This window comes from Hemicordylus capensis, chromosome 8 (assembly GCF_027244095.1).
Source record: "Hemicordylus capensis ecotype Gifberg chromosome 8, rHemCap1.1.pri, whole genome shotgun sequence".
Lineage (NCBI taxonomy): Eukaryota > Metazoa > Chordata > Lepidosauria > Squamata > Cordylidae > Hemicordylus > Hemicordylus capensis.
In genome coordinates this window covers 25786241-25803385 of record NC_069664.1, presented here as the reverse complement: position 1 = coordinate 25803385, position 17145 = coordinate 25786241, and the positions used below count along the sequence as shown (strand labels likewise).

At 49.0% G+C, this 17145-nt stretch overlaps 1 protein-coding gene across 2 annotated transcripts in view; it reads left to right on the top strand.

Annotated features, from left to right (window-relative positions):
* LOC128333554 (uncharacterized) overlaps positions 1 to 10015 on the top strand; it is a 30674-nt gene extending 20659 nt beyond the window's left edge. Inside the window, exon 3 of one of the 2 annotated variants that reach the window (XM_053269102.1) lies at positions 8456 to 10015. In XM_053269102.1, the coding sequence (XP_053125077.1) occupies positions 8456 to 8505 (50 nt within the window). In that variant the 3' untranslated portion in view covers positions 8506 to 10015. Of the gene's footprint in view, positions 1 to 7071; positions 8291 to 8455 lie in introns of those variants that run through there. The other variant, XM_053269101.1, reaches the window with a different exon arrangement.
* Positions 10016 to 17145: the final 7130 nt, after the last annotated feature.

Sequence of the window (17145 nt, the reverse complement as noted above, 5' to 3'; positions counted from 1 at the left end):
GTGGTCTGACTGGGTATCAGGCAGCTTCTCCTATGCATGTTTACTCAGAAGTAGGTCCCATTGAGTTCAATGGGCGTGGCAGAGAATCTTATACTCGGGTCCCTAGATGTTGTTGGACTACAACTCCCATCATCTATTCACACATTACATTGTCCACACATAAAGGTGTGTCTATGCATTTCCAGGGACTAGTCCCTGTTTCAAATCTCACTTCAGCCACTTGTTGGATCCCACCCAAAGTGCCTCTCCATAGGCTCTCATTTCCCAACGAAGCAGCCATGGCTTCTCGCAATCCTCGTTGCCCCCCCCCCCAGCTGCTGTTAGGGTTGCCATGCCAACTGACCAGAGAAAAACAGCTTGGCCTGCTCCTATGCTTTCAGCATCCTCTTGATCTGCAGAAACCAGCTGATGATGCTTATAACAGCATGGAGATATAGGGACGGTTCAGACGTAACGGGAAACCGGAGGTCTCTTCGCCTCTGGTTCCCAAACCTGAACGTCTGAACTGGGGAGTTCCAAAACCAAAAAATTGACCTGTGGTTTCCCTCTAATTGCAATTGTTACCTTCCATTTATATTGTGTTACGCTGCCGATAACTGCATTTTGGCAGCACTTCCATCATGTCCAATCCAGGGATTGGAGTTTGCCTTGACTCAAACCAGAGTTGAGGGAGGAAGCTCCTCCCTTGCTCCAGCTCCTATTGGCTGCATGGGCTGTCCTTCAGGACATAAGAAAGCCCACATAGCCAGCTCCCCCACCTCTATAGTAGGTCTGAACTCAGACCAGAGAGTGGGGGGAGGAGGTTAAGGTCCCATATGTTGTCTGAACCAGCCCATATTGTTACCTAGAAGTATCTGTGGGTCAAGCTGCTGTTAAAGGCGGTGGTTCAGCTAGGTAATTTTAGACCCTGGACCTAATGAGCTTATGCCCCCAGCCCTTGCAAAATAAGCTTCACAGTTCTCATGCAGACCTTTTGGAACACAAACCAACTTGAGCATAGTGCATTTGTTTTACGAGGTCGAAAATGCTGCAGTGCTGAAGGTGTGTGGACAATGGCCTAGAGAAGCTTAGTAACTTCTCTGCAGTGTGTGTGTGAAAATTCATTAAAAATCACAGGAGTGACCAATTTCCTTGAAATAAAATAAACAGAGTCCTGCCATCTTGGGCTACTACATGTGTGCCCCGTTTCAGAACTCTAAGCCCAGCCAGAAATGTAAAGGGTTGGGCAAAAGCAGGGAGCTTGTTGCATTTTTTAAAAAATGAAGGCAATGGGCAGATTCCTCCACATGGGGTGGAATGACAGTCCACGGGAAGGGCTTCCCTAACAGAAGCTTTTGTAATTTTCTGCCGCGAAACAAACCACTTCTTGGACTTTAAAAAATGTTTTAAATTATTATTATTATTATTATTATTATTATTATTATTATTATTATTATTTAAAAATCAATGGACAGAGCAGTCTGCTTCAAGATCAATACACAGATAATCTGTCCTACATTTGTACCACATTTCAGAACTCTAGTCCAGGCCATTCTGGAAATATACAAGGGGACCTCTTTCCCCTTGGGTAACATCGTGGGGCCCTCCATGAGAGTGGGCACACAGACCTGGTCCTCCAGGTCCATGCCTAACGGCACCCCTGCTTAAAGGCAGAGGAGCATGGGGCCGAAACAATTTGGCAGCTCTAGGAAGCAGCTGCGTGCCCTTCCTGTTTAACCGTCTCTCCCTTCTCTTCTCCTGGCCTCTCTTCCACTCATCAGAATAACAGCTTTCTGGAGGGGCTTTCATCGCATCCCTTCTCCTTTGCAGATGCAGGTTTATTGGGGCGCTCAGCTGTGAGTACATTTACATGTTGGGAGATTGATAGCCCTGACTGAGAGCTTGGCTCAGAGGGCTGGAATTCAGATCTGCAAGCAAGCCCTTTGCGCTCCCTCTGGCTTGCAGTTCTTGTGCTCTGCTCCACAGCCTGGCAGCTGTGATTTCCAAGCTGGATGATTCTCTTCCCTCGATGTCTGTCTGTCTGTCTGTCTGCTTTTTCAGATCCCATTTTGCCACCGTTGCTAATAGCCTTTGACAGAGCTATCCTTCATGAATTTGTCCAAGCTTTTTTAAAAGAGCTGCCACAGCTTGGAGCCATCATAGCATCTTGTGGCAATGAGTTCCACCAGTCAGTTATGCATATAAAACCAGGAGAAAAGTCTATCCATGCCCATTAGAAGATGAGATAGGACTACCATGCTCAGAGGTAGTATACCTGATAAAACAGGTACAGGGAGGAAAGCCATCACCTTAATGCCAGACAAGGTGGTCTTAGTCTGATTGGAACGGCTTTTTACCTTCATGGCAATGCCTCATCCAAAGACAGCTGCATTATACTGAGTCAGACTATTGGTCCATCTAGCTCAGTATTGAAGTCTGAGAACTGGGGCTTCTCAAACTTGGGTTCAGATGTTGTTGGACTACAACTCCCATCATCCCCAGCCACAACGGTCAAAGTGTAAACCCCTGGTTAACACTGACTGGCAGTGGCTCTCCAAGTTTTCTGGCAGGAGTCTCTCCCAGCCCTACCTGGAGATGCTGCTGGGGCGTGTACCTGGGGCCTTCTGCATGCAAAGCAGATGCTCCAGCCCTGAGCTACCATCCTCCCCACTTCCAAAAAAAATAAAAAAATAAAAATAAAGCTGCTTCCCAGCCAGACGAGGCTCCCCATTCAGGCCTGGGCAGGGGCATCTGGTTCAGACTGCACCGCTTTCCATCAAACCTGCCTAAAGACAAAAAGAGAAGCACTGCAGTCTCGACCCAGCCAATGTGTCCAGCTCATCCCAACTGCCAGGCACTTGCTTGTGGGCCCTGGAAGAGATGCTCGCTGATCTCGTTTGGATTGCCGCACCTGCTTCACGCCTGCTGGATGTTGCATGCATACCGGTTGTGCCCGGGTGTGGGTGTGTGTTTCAACCATGAGGGAGGGCACGCAGCTGCCTGTCATCTCTGTCCCTTGAAGGACACTTTGCTCCACCCTGGCAAGCAGGCCTGTGAGGGCTTCTCTGCTCTTCATATCCACTAAGAGCTCCACCAAGCGCTTTCTTCCTCTGCTAAATAAATCATGCTGGAAATGACCCTGCCTGGCTGACGGTGGATTTCTATTCACTGCTTGGCTCCCGATGAATCAGTGTTGCAGAGCCAGCTTGAGAGAGGCTACCCAGGCCCAACAGCTGAGGCTGCACAAATGTCAGCTCCCCATGGCAGCCTTTAAAGGCCACAGGATCGTAGCCGGCTCCTGACTCCTGTTTGCATCGTGCCAGCTAGTCCCCAGTTTTAACACGTTCTCCAAAGACACTCAGATCTGCACGCTGGCAGATCTCCAAGGGGGGGAAATGTGACATGGTAGTGAGCTGGCCACACAGGATGCCACAAGAGCTTCAAGTGAAGAGAGAGCCATCTCAAGAGGTTCTCAAGCTTGTGTCCCCAGATGTTTGTTGGCTCGTTGGCTGGTTTTATTCAGTTTCTATACTGCCCTTCCAAAATGGCTCGGGGCGGTTTGCAATTAAATGTTGATGGACTACAACATCCATTGTGACGGGCATTGCAGTCCATCAACATCGGGGCACCCGAGTTTGAGAACTCGGCTTAGCCAGGAGCTAAAGGTGTTTCCTTGGTGTGCTGGAATCTTATTAACGTACACATGCTCATTGGAAATCTAGAAGAAAACTCAGAAGGGGAAAGCAACATAGGAGGTGCCTTATTCCAAGACCATTGAGCTCAGTACTGTCTACTCCAGGGTTGCACAACTTCAGGTCTCCTGCAAATGGTGGACTATCACTCCCATCATCACTGCTGGAAGGCCAAAGTTGTGTAGCCCTGGTTGACACTGACTGGCAGCGGCTCTCCAAGGTCCCAGGCAGGTGACTTTCCCAGCCCTACCTGGAGATGCTACCAGGGGTGGAACCTGGGACCTTCTGCATGCAAAGCAGATGCTCTACCACTGAGCTATGACCTCATCCTTAACGTAGGAAACTGCCCTATTCCGAGTCAGACCATTGGTCCATCTAGCTCAGTAGTGCCTACACTGACCGACAGTGGCTCTTGTAGTTGCAAATTCAGAAGTGCCAGAGCTCTCCATGTCAGCCCCCACAGCCACGCCTACCCCCAATGGTTACCCACCCTTAGATAGATGCAGGTGTTTTTTTTTTTTTTTTTTTGGTGGTGGTGGTGGTGGTGGTGGAGGTAATCATTAAGCTTATTCTCTTCATTTCCTTTTAGGAACATACAGTAGGAAGCTGCCATATACTGAGTCAGACCATTGGTCTATCTAGCTCAGTATTGTCTATACAGACTGGCAGCGGCTTCTCCAAGGTTGCAGGCAGGAGTCTCTCTCAGCCCTATCTTGGGGATGCTGCAAGGCAGGGAACCTGAAACCTTCTGCTCTTCCCAGCGTGGTGGCTCCATCCCTTGAGGGGAATATCTTGCAGTGCTCACACTTCTAGTCTCCCTTTCGTATGCAACCAGGGTAGACCCTGCTTAGCCAAGTGGACAAGTCATGCTACCACCAGACCAGCTCTCCTCTCTGATCATCTTCTTGAGCATTGGGATACTTTTGCTGGCATGCTTACATAAATGGGAAATCTGCCCTTTGGAATAATTGTGTCTTTGCTTTGATTCCATTGGGATCCAAAGAACTTGCACTCCTCCAGTAAGGGTGTAAGAGTGACCATTCTGCCCACCCCTGCAGAGGGCTCTGCTAAATACTTTCTGGGTACAGTCCAAGCCCAGTCAGCCATGCCAAAATCTCCTTGAAATCAATGAGATTCAAGCTCTTAACTACGCATTGATGTCCTCTCTCTAGGATGCAGCCCCTGCCATTAAAACAAAGATGCTCTCTTAAACTGAGTCAGATCAATGGTCCATCAAGCCCTAGAACTTTTTATTTTTATTTATTTATTTTTGCTTCCTTTTCAGTTTAGCAACAGCTCTGTAGGATCTTTGGCTGGATGCCTGGCCCACCTTGCTCAGATCCTTTAAGGAAATTTGCCAGGGATTGAACCTGGGCTCTTATATATGCAAAGTATGGATTTGTCATCAGGGCTATGGACGCACCCCAGGGAATCCTGCACCTGCAATTCTGGCAGGCAGATGACAGGTACAATAAGAGCTAAAGGAAAGGGGGTGGCATTCTTGCCTGCATTAGGCTTTAGGTTCCATTTGCATTTCCAGGAGGTTTTTCACACCCGGCTTCACATCTCCTCCAGAATGGAGGTGTCATATCTGCCAGATTCACCCCAAAGTTGGGAGACAGCAATTCACACATAATTCGGGTGAATAAATGAATGCATTACGGGCAGTGACCAGCAATCAGCAAATAAAAATAAAAGTCGCAAAAGGCTTCTCGGCCTTTTGTCTAAGATCAAGTATTGTATCACAATTAGGGTTTTTCATTGCACGTTAGAGGGTAGCCCGATTAGTGGTTGTTTTTTTTTTAATCCACTTTTTGCTTCATTTTTTGGAGCAACTTCGAACTCGCAGTAAACCCTGCTGTCTGAAAATGCCCCAGGCTGCTTCCTTCAACAGGAGCGAGGTCTAGAAATGCAGCAGTGCTGAAGGGACATGGATGATGGTCTAGAGCAGGGATTCTCAACGTTGGGTCCCCAGATGTTATTGGACTTCAGCTCCCATAATCCCCAACCAAAAGGCCACTGGGGCTGGGGATTATGGGAGTTGAAGTCCAATCACATCTGGGGACCCAACGTTGAGAATCCCCACTCTAGAGAAGCTTAATATCTTCTTTGCTGTGTGTGTGTGTGGGGTGTGTGTGTGGTGGTGGCGGCTATGGGGGTGAGAAATCGGGGGCCTGCATATACTCAAGACTTCTGTTGACACAATCACTGATAGAAGTTGCATTTCTTTTAATTATACTATTCGTGCTCTCTTTTGGATGGATGGATGGATGGATGGATGCTTAAATACACAGCGATCAGATCACACACAAACAAACACAAAGGGTTACAGCTCAGTGGCAGAGCATCTGGCTTGGCATGCAGGAGGTCTCAGATTCAATCCCTGCCACCCCCGGGTGCTTTCCAGATTACACACGACAATCGTGTCACTATGTGTCCGTTTTGTGTGCTTCCATACTGCCTGTGTGGTGCTGTTCACATTCCCAACGCCTTCTTTCTGGTTTTACCTTTGCCTTGCAGGGCTACAATGTTGTTAAAAAAGCAAGCAAGCTGTATTTCCCTTTGTAGGAGGTTTGCGCAAGCTAGAAAAGACTTCTCCCCCTGCTGGTGGCTTTGCACAACTCCCCTTCATTTATGGTTTCAAGGCAATCCTGCCAAGCCGAAGTAAACTACCGCGGTTGTGGCGAGTAATCTGGAAAGCGGCCAAGTGGGGCTGAGAAAGACTCCTGCCTGAAACCTTGGAGAAGCCACTGCCAGTCTCACTCGGCATAAGGCAGCCTCCCGTGTTCCTCTATTGGGCCTACGGGAGCACAAAGCGTTAACGTCCCTCTCTCTACCCAGCATGATCCTGATCTTAGCTGCTGCCCCCAAAGCTTCTGTTGAGTAAAAAGAAAAGTTAGGTTAGTCAGAACGAAGAACATGCTGTACAGTGTGGCCCTTCCTCGGCGTGATTTTGGCTTCCAGTTTTTAGCTGTTGCAGCAGGGCCTGATTCATCACTCAGCCTTGCGCTGACGCTCGGTCTAGGGCCAGCCATCTGTGGCTGCCTCCCCCGCCCCCTCCCCCACGGTATATGCCAACCTCCTCCTCTGGCACCCATGACAAATCAAGAGCGAGGCTGAATGCAGCTGCAGAGTGGCCACTTTGGGCTAGCTGGCACACCCCTCATTCTACAACGAGATTCTGAATTAGTCACTGGGAGTGGGGCGGGGGGAAGGAAAGCTCTGTCTCCTTTCTCTGGGGTGCTTGCTTCCGAGGGCCTTCCGGCTGTGCTGGGCTAATATTGACTTCTCCCCACTACTCTGTACATTTTCTGATGCTTGTTGTGTTTGTTTGTTAAATGTTTCAGAGGCCCCCCCGAGCATTCTCTCCTCTCTTTTCCCTTTGTTCTCCTGCCTTTAGAAATCCTGCCGGTTCTCGTGCACAGTGTTTGTACCGGGGATTATTCCAGCCTGCACAGGCAAGAGGAAACAATGGGATGCAGTGTGCCCGTCCACCTTTCTGCCGCTGAGCCCAAACGTTGGGGATCTTAGGGATAGCCTCACGTCTGTCTCCCTCTCTGCAACGCCAAATGTGGCAATTCTCTGGGTCCGAAAAAGCACCTTCCTTTTTTTGCTGGCTCACAAAGCCCTTTGTGGCAGCTGCTTTCCTCTTCTGGAGGGTCTATTTATAGCCTCCCTGAGCCCGCACTTTCTTCCCAACGCAGCTGAGCAGCTGAACTCTTAATAGCTTGGCAAGGCCCCTTTGTCGTGGGCTCAGCCACATGTGAGCCAGGGGAAGAAAAGAGGCCTTTCTGAAGAAAGGAGGAGGAGAACAAGAATCGTCCCAAGCAGCTTTGAAAGCCTCCCTTCTCTGCATCCGCAGGCTCGTTGGAAACACTGGAAGCTGCCTTCTACCGAGTCAGACCACTGCTCCCTCTTGCTCACTATTCTCAACACTGACTGGCAGTGGCTTCAGGCAGGAGTCCTTCCCAGTCCTATCTGGAAATCCCAGGGAGTGGTCCTGGGACCTCCTGCATGCGAAACCGATTGCTCTTCCACGGAGCTACAGCCCCATCTTTGAAGGGGAATATCTTACGTCAGACAGTGGCCCACATGTAGTCACCCATGACCACATTTGGTCATCCATCCTGCAATAGACTTGCATTTGGTCACCCATCCAAATGCAAACCAGGGCAGATCCTGCTTAGCAAAGGGGCCCTTCATACTTGCTACGGCAAGCGAGACCAGCTCTGCTTTCTGTTGAGAGGCGTCTGCCTGCACCACGTTTGTGTCTGTTTTCATTCGCTCTGGAGCCAATGGTCTCAGGAAGCAACTGAATGAACGGGGAAGCTCAGTGACCCCATGGACTGGCACTTGGTTTCATGGTGGTTTTTTTGGTTTTTGTTTCAAATGTGCCTCTTGCTCGCAACAGAACTGCCTCCTTTCAGCGGCCATTTCAATAACCCACCTGGCCCGGCGAGGATGCTTCACCCCGGGGCATATGGGTAATTAAAACGAGGCTGCAACTGTGAGGACGAGTTCCTGCTGGGAGTTCCTGTTGCAAGGAAGAGATTCATTTTATTGGATTGAAAAAAAACCCCAAATGCAACAAATTAAAAGCACAAAATGGAAAAGAGTAAACAAAGGGAAATGAAAACATTTTTGTCAATTACCATGAAAATAAAATAAAAATGTTCTCTCTCTCTCTCTCTCTCTCTCTCTCTCTCTCTCTCTCTCTCTCTCTCTCTCTCTCTCTCTCTCTCTCATATGCCCACACCCACGGTCTATTTCACGTCCAAACACAGCTTTGCAGCCAGCAAGAGATGGCTGCCGTGCCTCCAAGTTCCGACTGTGAAGCATTCAAAGGCATTCTGATGGCTGCTTCTTGAAGGAGACAAGCTGGCTGGCTGAAGATTGGTCTGATCCAGCCAGACAATTGTACTTAATTCTTGCCACGGTTATTAATACTGTAGCACAGGGCTGCTCAACTTCGGCCCTCCTGCAGATGTTCGCCTACAATGCCCATAATCCCTGGTGAGTGGCCGCTGTGGCTGGGGTTTTTGTGGAAGAGCAAAGCAGATACTCTTCCAACGAGTGATGGCCTTGCTATGTAAAGTACTTTGAGAACTTTTTTGTGTGGTGGAAAAGTGGTGCATAAATATTGTTGAGAATAGCAGCCACCCACATGATGCACAGAGTCATGCTTCCATCATGCTGTGAAGTCAGAATGCAGCCCAGTGCTGGTCAGAGTGGGCGGTAGTGCTAGCAGGACCTCTCCGTTCCCCGCCATTCATCACAATGGGGAGAACTGTGGAAGCACGGCCAGCACTACTTTTCTGACCAGGGTTGAGGGCTACGTTCTGACTTGGTGGCTGCCCCAGGGTACAGCATCATGGAGAAGTAACAATGAGGAACCTGTGTTAGAACCAGTTTTTGGAGCCACATTCTGACTCTGCAGCTGTCCCAGGGTGCAGCATTTGGGAGACGTAACACTGTGCATCATGGAAATGTAGCACTGAACAACTAGGGTTAGAACCTGTTAACCAGGGTTAGGGTCCATGCTAGAAACATGGAAAGCACTGAGCAACCAGGGTTAGAACCTGTTAACCAGCATTAGAAACTGTGAACCAGTGTTAGGACAGGTGTTAGAATCAGTGTTGGGGCTGTGTTCTAGCTCTGCAGCAGTCCCAGGGCACAGCATCATGGAGATGAAGAAGAAGAAGATTTATATTCCACTTTTTGACCAAAGTTCCCAAAGCGGTTTACAAAGAGAAATAAAAATAAATAAAGATGGCTCCCCATCCCCAAAGGGCTCACAGTAAAAAAAAAAAGAAAAGAACCTTAAGACAGACACCAGCCACAGCCACAGGAGGGGTTCTGTGCTGGGGATGGATAGGGCCAGTTGCTCTCCCCCTGCTCAATAAAGAGAATCGCCACTTTAGAAAGGTGCCTCTTTGCTCAGTGAGCAGGGGAAACATAACATTGTGGGCCAATGTAGATACAATCCCCACCCTCCACAACAAGAATAAAAAGACAAACCAGTGTATTTGTTTATTTATATCTATGTAAACCATGATGGGAACATTTCATTGAAAAGTGGTACATAAATATTAATCGCATCCAATGTGTAGTTCCATGAGCGTGTGGGTGGGTTCACACAGCCACCAGTAAGATTTGCAAAGAAGGTATAGGGGGGATCGGGGGTTGCAGAGAGCACACGCTCCCATCAGGCACGATGTCTGAATCCACCCACGTCCAGTTCCCAGCCCCAGTTATCCACCTTTGCCTTAGATTTCACCAACTTTGTCAAGTCAGCTTCAGAACCGGTGCGGTGTAGTGGTTAGAGTGTTGAACTAGGACCAGAATTCAAATCCCCGTTCAGATATGAAGCTCACTGGGTGACTCGGGACGAGTCCCTTCTCTCCCAACCTGACCTACCTCACAGGATTGTTGTGAAGATCCAACAAAATCATGCGCACCACTCTAGAGTCCTCATACTTACTTTGTCAGTACCTACAAATGCTTGTGTGAGCCTGCCCTATGTCTTTCCACTCTCAGACCTCCAACACCTCCGGTCCCTGGCTGTTCATCATCTCCCAGCTCAGACAGCTGCAAAGAAAGGGCTATCATGAAACCTGGTGAACCTCTGAGCCCAGGCTATCCATATTTAGGGCTATTCTCAAGGGTAAGATTGCTTGAGGCCAATGTACATCATGCATTGGAGGGGGCTCACACCCACCTGCAGGATCAGGGCCTCTGGAGAGTAGATAGCCGTGTCGATACAGCTGCCTCCGAAGGGCTCCTCCGAAGTGAGAAACAAGGTGCCTAATTTCCCATCACTGCTGTGGCCACAGAAAGACCTTTCTCTGACTGCAGCCAAGGGAGCAATCAAACCCAGCTTTGCCATCAAGAATAATCTTTCCTATGACAATTCTTGTTTGCTATGCTTTTGTACTGAGATGTTTTGTGTGGCAGTAATTGTGTGAGGCACCTGGAGTACACCGATGCAAAAACAGGACATAAAATGAATAATTGGTGGGATCAGATTGGTAGACGAAAAGCCAAGGCAAATTTCAGAGTGATTATGGTTTTTCCCCTTTCAGCTAGATTTAGCTAATTATATTTAGTTATATAGGCTGACATCTGACTAATGCTGTACGCATGCTTTCAACAAAGCTGCTTCTGCAGTACTAGCTTCCTCTGTGCTAGCTTCCCTGCTTCTGGAGTGAGGAGGTCGCTCTTGCACAAGAGCACCATGATATTTGCCAATCTCCCCTTGCCCCAGAGGCACTTTTGATAGTGGAAACACATCCCAGAGAATGTGCAGCCCTGAAAAATGATGACCCACAAGTTCAAAAGAGCCATAGCAGCATAGGAAGATGCCATATACCGAGCCAGACCCTTGGTCCATCTAGCTCAGTATTGTCTTCACAGACTGGCAGCAGCTTCTCTAAGGTTGCAGGCAGGAGTCTCTCTCAGCCTGAACTTGGAGATGCTGCCAGGGAGGGAACTTGGAACTTTCTTCATGCAAGCATGCAGGTGCTCTTCCCAGGGGTGACCTCATCCCCTGAGGGGAAGATGTTACAGTGCTCACACATGTGGTCTCCCATCCATATGCAACCAGGGCAGACCCTGCTTAGCAAAGTCATGCTTGCTACCAGAAGACCAGCTTTCCTGAGAGAGAACCCATCAGGATGAAAGATAGACAGGTAAGTATTCTGACACAGCAGAAGCAGCCTAGGAGATCAATCACATTTGTGAGGCCTTTTTCAAAGTCAGAAAGGGCAACCAGATTTCTGTAAAAAAAAACCCCTATTTCTTTCATAGGCCTTGCAAAATCCAGAGCTGGTGAACAAGTTTGTCCATTGAGCAATAGAGAGAGGAGCCAGCTCTTTCCATCCTCATAGAATGGGAGGGGTCCCTGAGGCCATCGAGTTCACCCCTGCTCAGTGCAGGAAAATTATATTCATTTTTATGCATTTGGTAGAAAATAGCTCCATCCTACCTCTCAACGGTATCACCTATAGCTGAACCAAGAGGCAGTCTAGCGACATGTGGATAAAGATGCCCAGATATCCCCAGCCTCTCAACAGGATCTATTTCCTTTTCAATAAATGCATTTCACTAGTACTGAGGCAAAACAGCAGAAATCAAAGGTTTTCTGGTAAGCATAAGAGAGACCATCTCCTACCTCATCCTCCTCACTCCTCTGTGCTGATGTCATTGCTTTATTGACACAGACTTAAATTGGACTGGTCAGACTTTGAACTCATTTCGGTAGATTTTGTTGGGGTTGAAGAAACCAAGTCATTGCCAGTTACTGGAAGACTTTAAAATGATGGTTTTCAGTTCTCATGACACAATTTGAGCATGTCATTCCACAGAGCAGGGGATCTAACAGGGGAAGCTGTTATCACTTCATGCCAGAGTTGGGGGAAGATGAGGAACAAAAATAAAAACAGAATGTGCATGTGTGCATGCTTGTATAGATAGATAGATAGATAGATAGATAGATAGATAGATAGATAGATAGATAGATAGATTATCCAAAAAGAATGAGGTTGCCATCTGCTGTGTGGGCGAGAGAGCACGAGACGCACATTGGCCCCTCCACCGTACGACTTAACAAGGCATCTGTGATATTTTTCCATTGCCAAATGACTAAAAGGTGCAAGAAATGAGAGGCAAAGCTCTCCTTCAGGGACGTCGCCTCATCTGCCAGCGTCATTATTCGCTCTGTGTTCTAGGCAGAGGCGTGACAGAACTGCATCTTGCGAGGTGTGGCAGAGGGAGAAGTGAGAATGAGGGCCTGGCCACCTCTCTGGAGCCGTGTTGGTTCAGCTCAGCCCTAGATGGGATCACAAAGCTGGTGGCCAAATTGTCAAGGGGTAATTCATCTCATTCAGAAATTCTGAGGGTGCAGCCTTCAGCATTCTCTCACGTGCTCTCTCTGGACCGTTTCCGTCATTGAAATGCATAGTTAATCAGCCGAGATCTTGTGAATTGAGGGGCAACCCTTATCTGCAGGGGCAAATAAATGGTGCTAGTCCACAGGAACATAACAACGTAGGAAGCTGCCATATACCGAGTCAGACCCTTGGTCCATATAGCTCATTATTGTCTACACAGGCTGGCAGCGGATTCTCCAAAGCTGCAGGCAGGAGTCTCTCTTGGCCCTATCTTGGAGATGCCAAGGAGGGAACTTGGAACCTTCTGCATTATCATTATCATTATTATCATTATCAACATTTATATCCTGTTCTTCCTCCAAGAAGCCCAGAGTGGTGTACTACATAACTTAAGTTTCTCCTCACAACTACCCTGAGAAGTAGGTTAGGCTGAGAGAGAAGTGACTGGCCCAGAAGTCACCCAGCAAGTATCATGGCTGGATGGGGATTTGAACTCAGGTCATTTGCAGCTTTGATAAGTACTTATACTGTATTTACCCAAATAGAAGGTGACTCTGAATGTAAGATAATGCCTTCAGTGATAGAGGTTAAATACAGGTTTCACCTGTATTTAACCCCCCCCCCCAACAGGGATTCTGAATCTAAGATCAACCCCCCCCACCACCAATTTAACAGGAAAGAACTGGGGAGGGGATATTTACAGATTCATGTAAATATGTTATTAAATACTTTTAAAGGGAAAAAGTCAAATTCCGTGGACTGCTTAACCAGGGGCACTGGTTAGAAGTTGACAAGTTTTCACTAATCAAAGCATGCAATAAATTAAACACTGCTGCCTTCTTATATAGAGTACAAACAAAAGAAGAGGGAGGAAGGGAGGAGAAGAGGAGGGAAGGGTCACAAGGGATGAATAGGGACACATGCAAGAATTCCACCTCCTTTGAGGTGCCCATCTGGACACTTACGTATCTTGACGTACCTGCCAACCTGCCCCTATTTTCCCATTCAGGTGATGGGAAAATAGGGATATGTTGGCAGGTATGATTTGATCTAGCACAGCAAAAAACCCACACCATTTGCCAATGTCCACTCAGCACCAATGTTTGTTCTAATTACCCAGCAGCCCTTGCTGCCCTTGTCAGCAGCTCACAGGGAATAAATTCTGACTGGTGTCAACCCTTCGCGCCGCAATTAGTTACTTTTTAAAGGAAGTGCTATTGAATATTTTTGTAGGAATGGCGTTTCCATGGCACCCAGTCAGCAGAAGTGTTTGCACAAGCTGACTGAATCCCAGCAATCAACATGCACCAAAGCCTGACCTGAGTCAACTTTCTCGCTCTGTGATCACACATGTGTGGACTGTCCTGGCACATGTTCCTGCTCTGGCGCATAGGCTCAGCAATGTGGTCATGGGCATGTGCAAATTAGCAGAACAATGCATGCCGTGTTTCATGTCAAGCGGTTAACAGACATGTCCTTCTCTATCGTGTACATGGATAATGGTGCTACGTCTGCCAGCAGACCACTCTTTTGTAACAGATCCCTGGTTAGTTGCTGCTTCCTTAATGGGAGTCTCCCAGAGAACAATTTGTTATGGGGCAGCTAACAAATAAAATTTATCATCATCATCATCCACCACCATTATCATTATCATCATCAAGCTTCTGCTTGGCAGACAGCTGGCAATCTGCAAGTATTAAGAATGGGAAAACAATCAAAGTTAGAAAAGATAGGAACATAGGAAGCTCTCTTATCCTGAATCAGGCCATTGGTCCATGTCGCTCAGCATTATCTACACTGACTGGCAGCAGCTCTTTGAGGTTTCAGGCAGGAGTCTTTCCTAGCCCAACCAGGAGATGCTGCCAGAGATAGTACCTGGGATTCTCTACATACATGACCCCATCCGCTATGGGAAATATCTTACCCTTATAGCGAGATATTCCCCTTATAGGAGAATATCTCGCAGTGCTCACACATGCAGTCTCCCATTTAAATGCAAACCAGGGTGGACCCTGCTTAGCCGAGGGGTCAATCCATGTTTGCTTCCACAGGACCAGCCCTCCTCCCATCAGTGGTGCTTGAGCAACAGCTTGCAAGTGCTGCTTCCGGCTAGAGCTGTGTGCCTTTCCCGATGAGAAAGGAGGGCCTGGGTGTGAGATGTTGAGCCACAAAGGGTGGTGAGTCACGTCCTCTTGCCTTCCCCTCTCTAACCTTCTCACAGCATGTCAGGCCTGTGCATTTGCCTGCCCTTGGGATGATGCCTTTGTGACTGTGCAGTCCTGCTCTTCTTCCGAGGCGGTGGCAGGCAGCTCCCCCAGGAGTGCAGAGAAAGGCTCCGTTAGTCACTGCTGGGGAGTCACAAGCGTGGATTACAAATGTGCTGACTCAACGCTCTATTCTTCTCCAAGTGACACAGCGGATTTTTCTCGGGGCTTTCAACAGAACCGCTTCCCCTCCTTCCCACTCTCTGGGTCTTTATGCATGTGACAAAGGGGGGCTGCTGTACCCGAGGGCTAGGGGGGGGAGGCAGGCTGGCAGCTGCTCTCGGGATCTCAAGGAAGGTGAGGGGGCCTGAGTGGCAACCACGGGGGTGATGCAAGCGCCTTGTGCGAGAAAAGTAAGCCTGGGCCTGTGGGAGGGGTGGGTGGGCGCGTTGGCCCAAAGCTGCCAATCAGAGGGCACGGGCAAGGGTGCGGAGGGGGAGAGCTTGGTGTGCGCTCCCACTCGGGTTTCTCATCAGAGGTGCTAATTGGAGGTGATTAATCTAGGAAATGTTCCAGCAATCATTGCTGACTAAGGTTCTATAAGCTCCTTGGAACGACTCATCTGTTTGATGACAAGGAGAAGGGTTTAGCTGGAGAGAAAAGAAAACAGATGTCATAGAAAGTTTGCTCATTTTGCATGGGGGAGAATGGCATTGGCCCATGCTCATTGATGCGCCGACACGCAGGCTGGGGACTGAACCCGCGATTACGCGCCACAGTCCCCCTCTGTAATGTCTAGCGGAACCCAACGGGGTCGTGGTGATTTCGTAATTGCGCCAGCCACCCACCTCCAGAGACAGCCAATGCCGCCGAGCAAGACAGCGTCCTGCCTTGGAACACAGGGAGCTGCTTCTTACCGAACATTCAGGAGGAGAGCTGGTCTTGTGGAAGCAAGCATGACTTGTCCTCTTAGCTAAGCAGGGTCCGCCCTGGATGCATATGAAAGGGAGACTAGAAGTGTGAGCACTGCAAGGTATCCCCCTTTGGGGATGGAGGCGCTCTGGGAAGAGCATCTAGGTTCCAAGTTCCCTCCCTGGCAGCATCTCCAAGATAGGGCTGAGAGAGATCCTTACCTGCAACCTCGGAGAAGCCGCTGCCAGTCTGTGAAGACAATACTGAACTAGGTGGACCAATGGTCCGACTCAGTATATGGCAGCTTCCTATGTCCCTATGTTGCTCCTCCATCTACCAGGCCTGCACAACTCCAGCCCCTCTGCAAATGTTGGCCTACAGCTACCACAGTCTCTGGCTATTGGCCATTGTGTCTTGAGACTGTGGGACTGGTAGTCCAAAAGCAGATGGAGGGACGAATCTGTGCAGCCCTCATCTGTACTGACCGATGGCAGCTCTCTAAGGTTTCAGAAAGTGGTCTTTTCCAGCCCCGCCTGGAAATGCTGGGGCGGCTGAGCCTAGGACCCAAAGCAGTGGCTCTGCCCCTGACCTATGGCCCTCTCTGAGGCTCACAGAGACAAACAGAGTCCATTGGGGACATACTGTAGGCACAGAGACATGGGGCAGGCAATCGCCCACAGAATCCCAAGCTGGGTGACTGCAAAGGAATGGGTGAAGAGTACATTAGGCAGACAAGATCTGCAGGACTCACAGAGCTCTATCGAGCAGTCAGATTGCTCCGTAGCAGCAGAAGCAACATAGTCCCTTATACAGGAGAGCTGGTCGAACATAAGAACAGCCCTGCCAGATCAGGCCCAAGGTAGCCCATCTAGTCCAGCATCCTGTTTCACACAGTGGCCCACCAGATGCCTCTGAGATGCCTACAGGGAAGAGCTGAGGGCATGCCCTCTCTCCTACTGCTACTCCCCTGCAACTGGTATTGAGAGGTGTCCTGCCTCAGAGGATGGAGGTGGCCTACAGGCAGCCACCAGACTAGTAGCCCTTGAGAGACCAGTCCTCCAGGAATTTGTCTAAGCCCACTCTTGTGGCAGTGAGCCCGAATCGTCCTCTTTGCTAAGCAGGCTCTACCCTGGCTTGCATTTGATGGGTCACTACATGTGAGCTCTTTGAGATATTTCTCGTAGGGGATGGGGCCACAGCTCAGTGGAAAAGCATCTGCTTTGCATGCAGAAGGCCCCAGGTTCAATCCCTGGCAGCATCTCCAGGTAGGGCTGGGAAGGACTCCTGCCTGGAACCCTACGGAAGCCTCTGCCAGTCAGTGTGGACAATACTGAGACAGATGGACCAATGGTCAGACTCGGCAGAAGGCAAGTTCCGATGTCCCACCTCTGTGCCCAGGCTGCACAACTTTGACCCTCCAGCTGTTGGACTACAATTCCCATCATCCTCATCCACAGTGGCCAGTAGGCA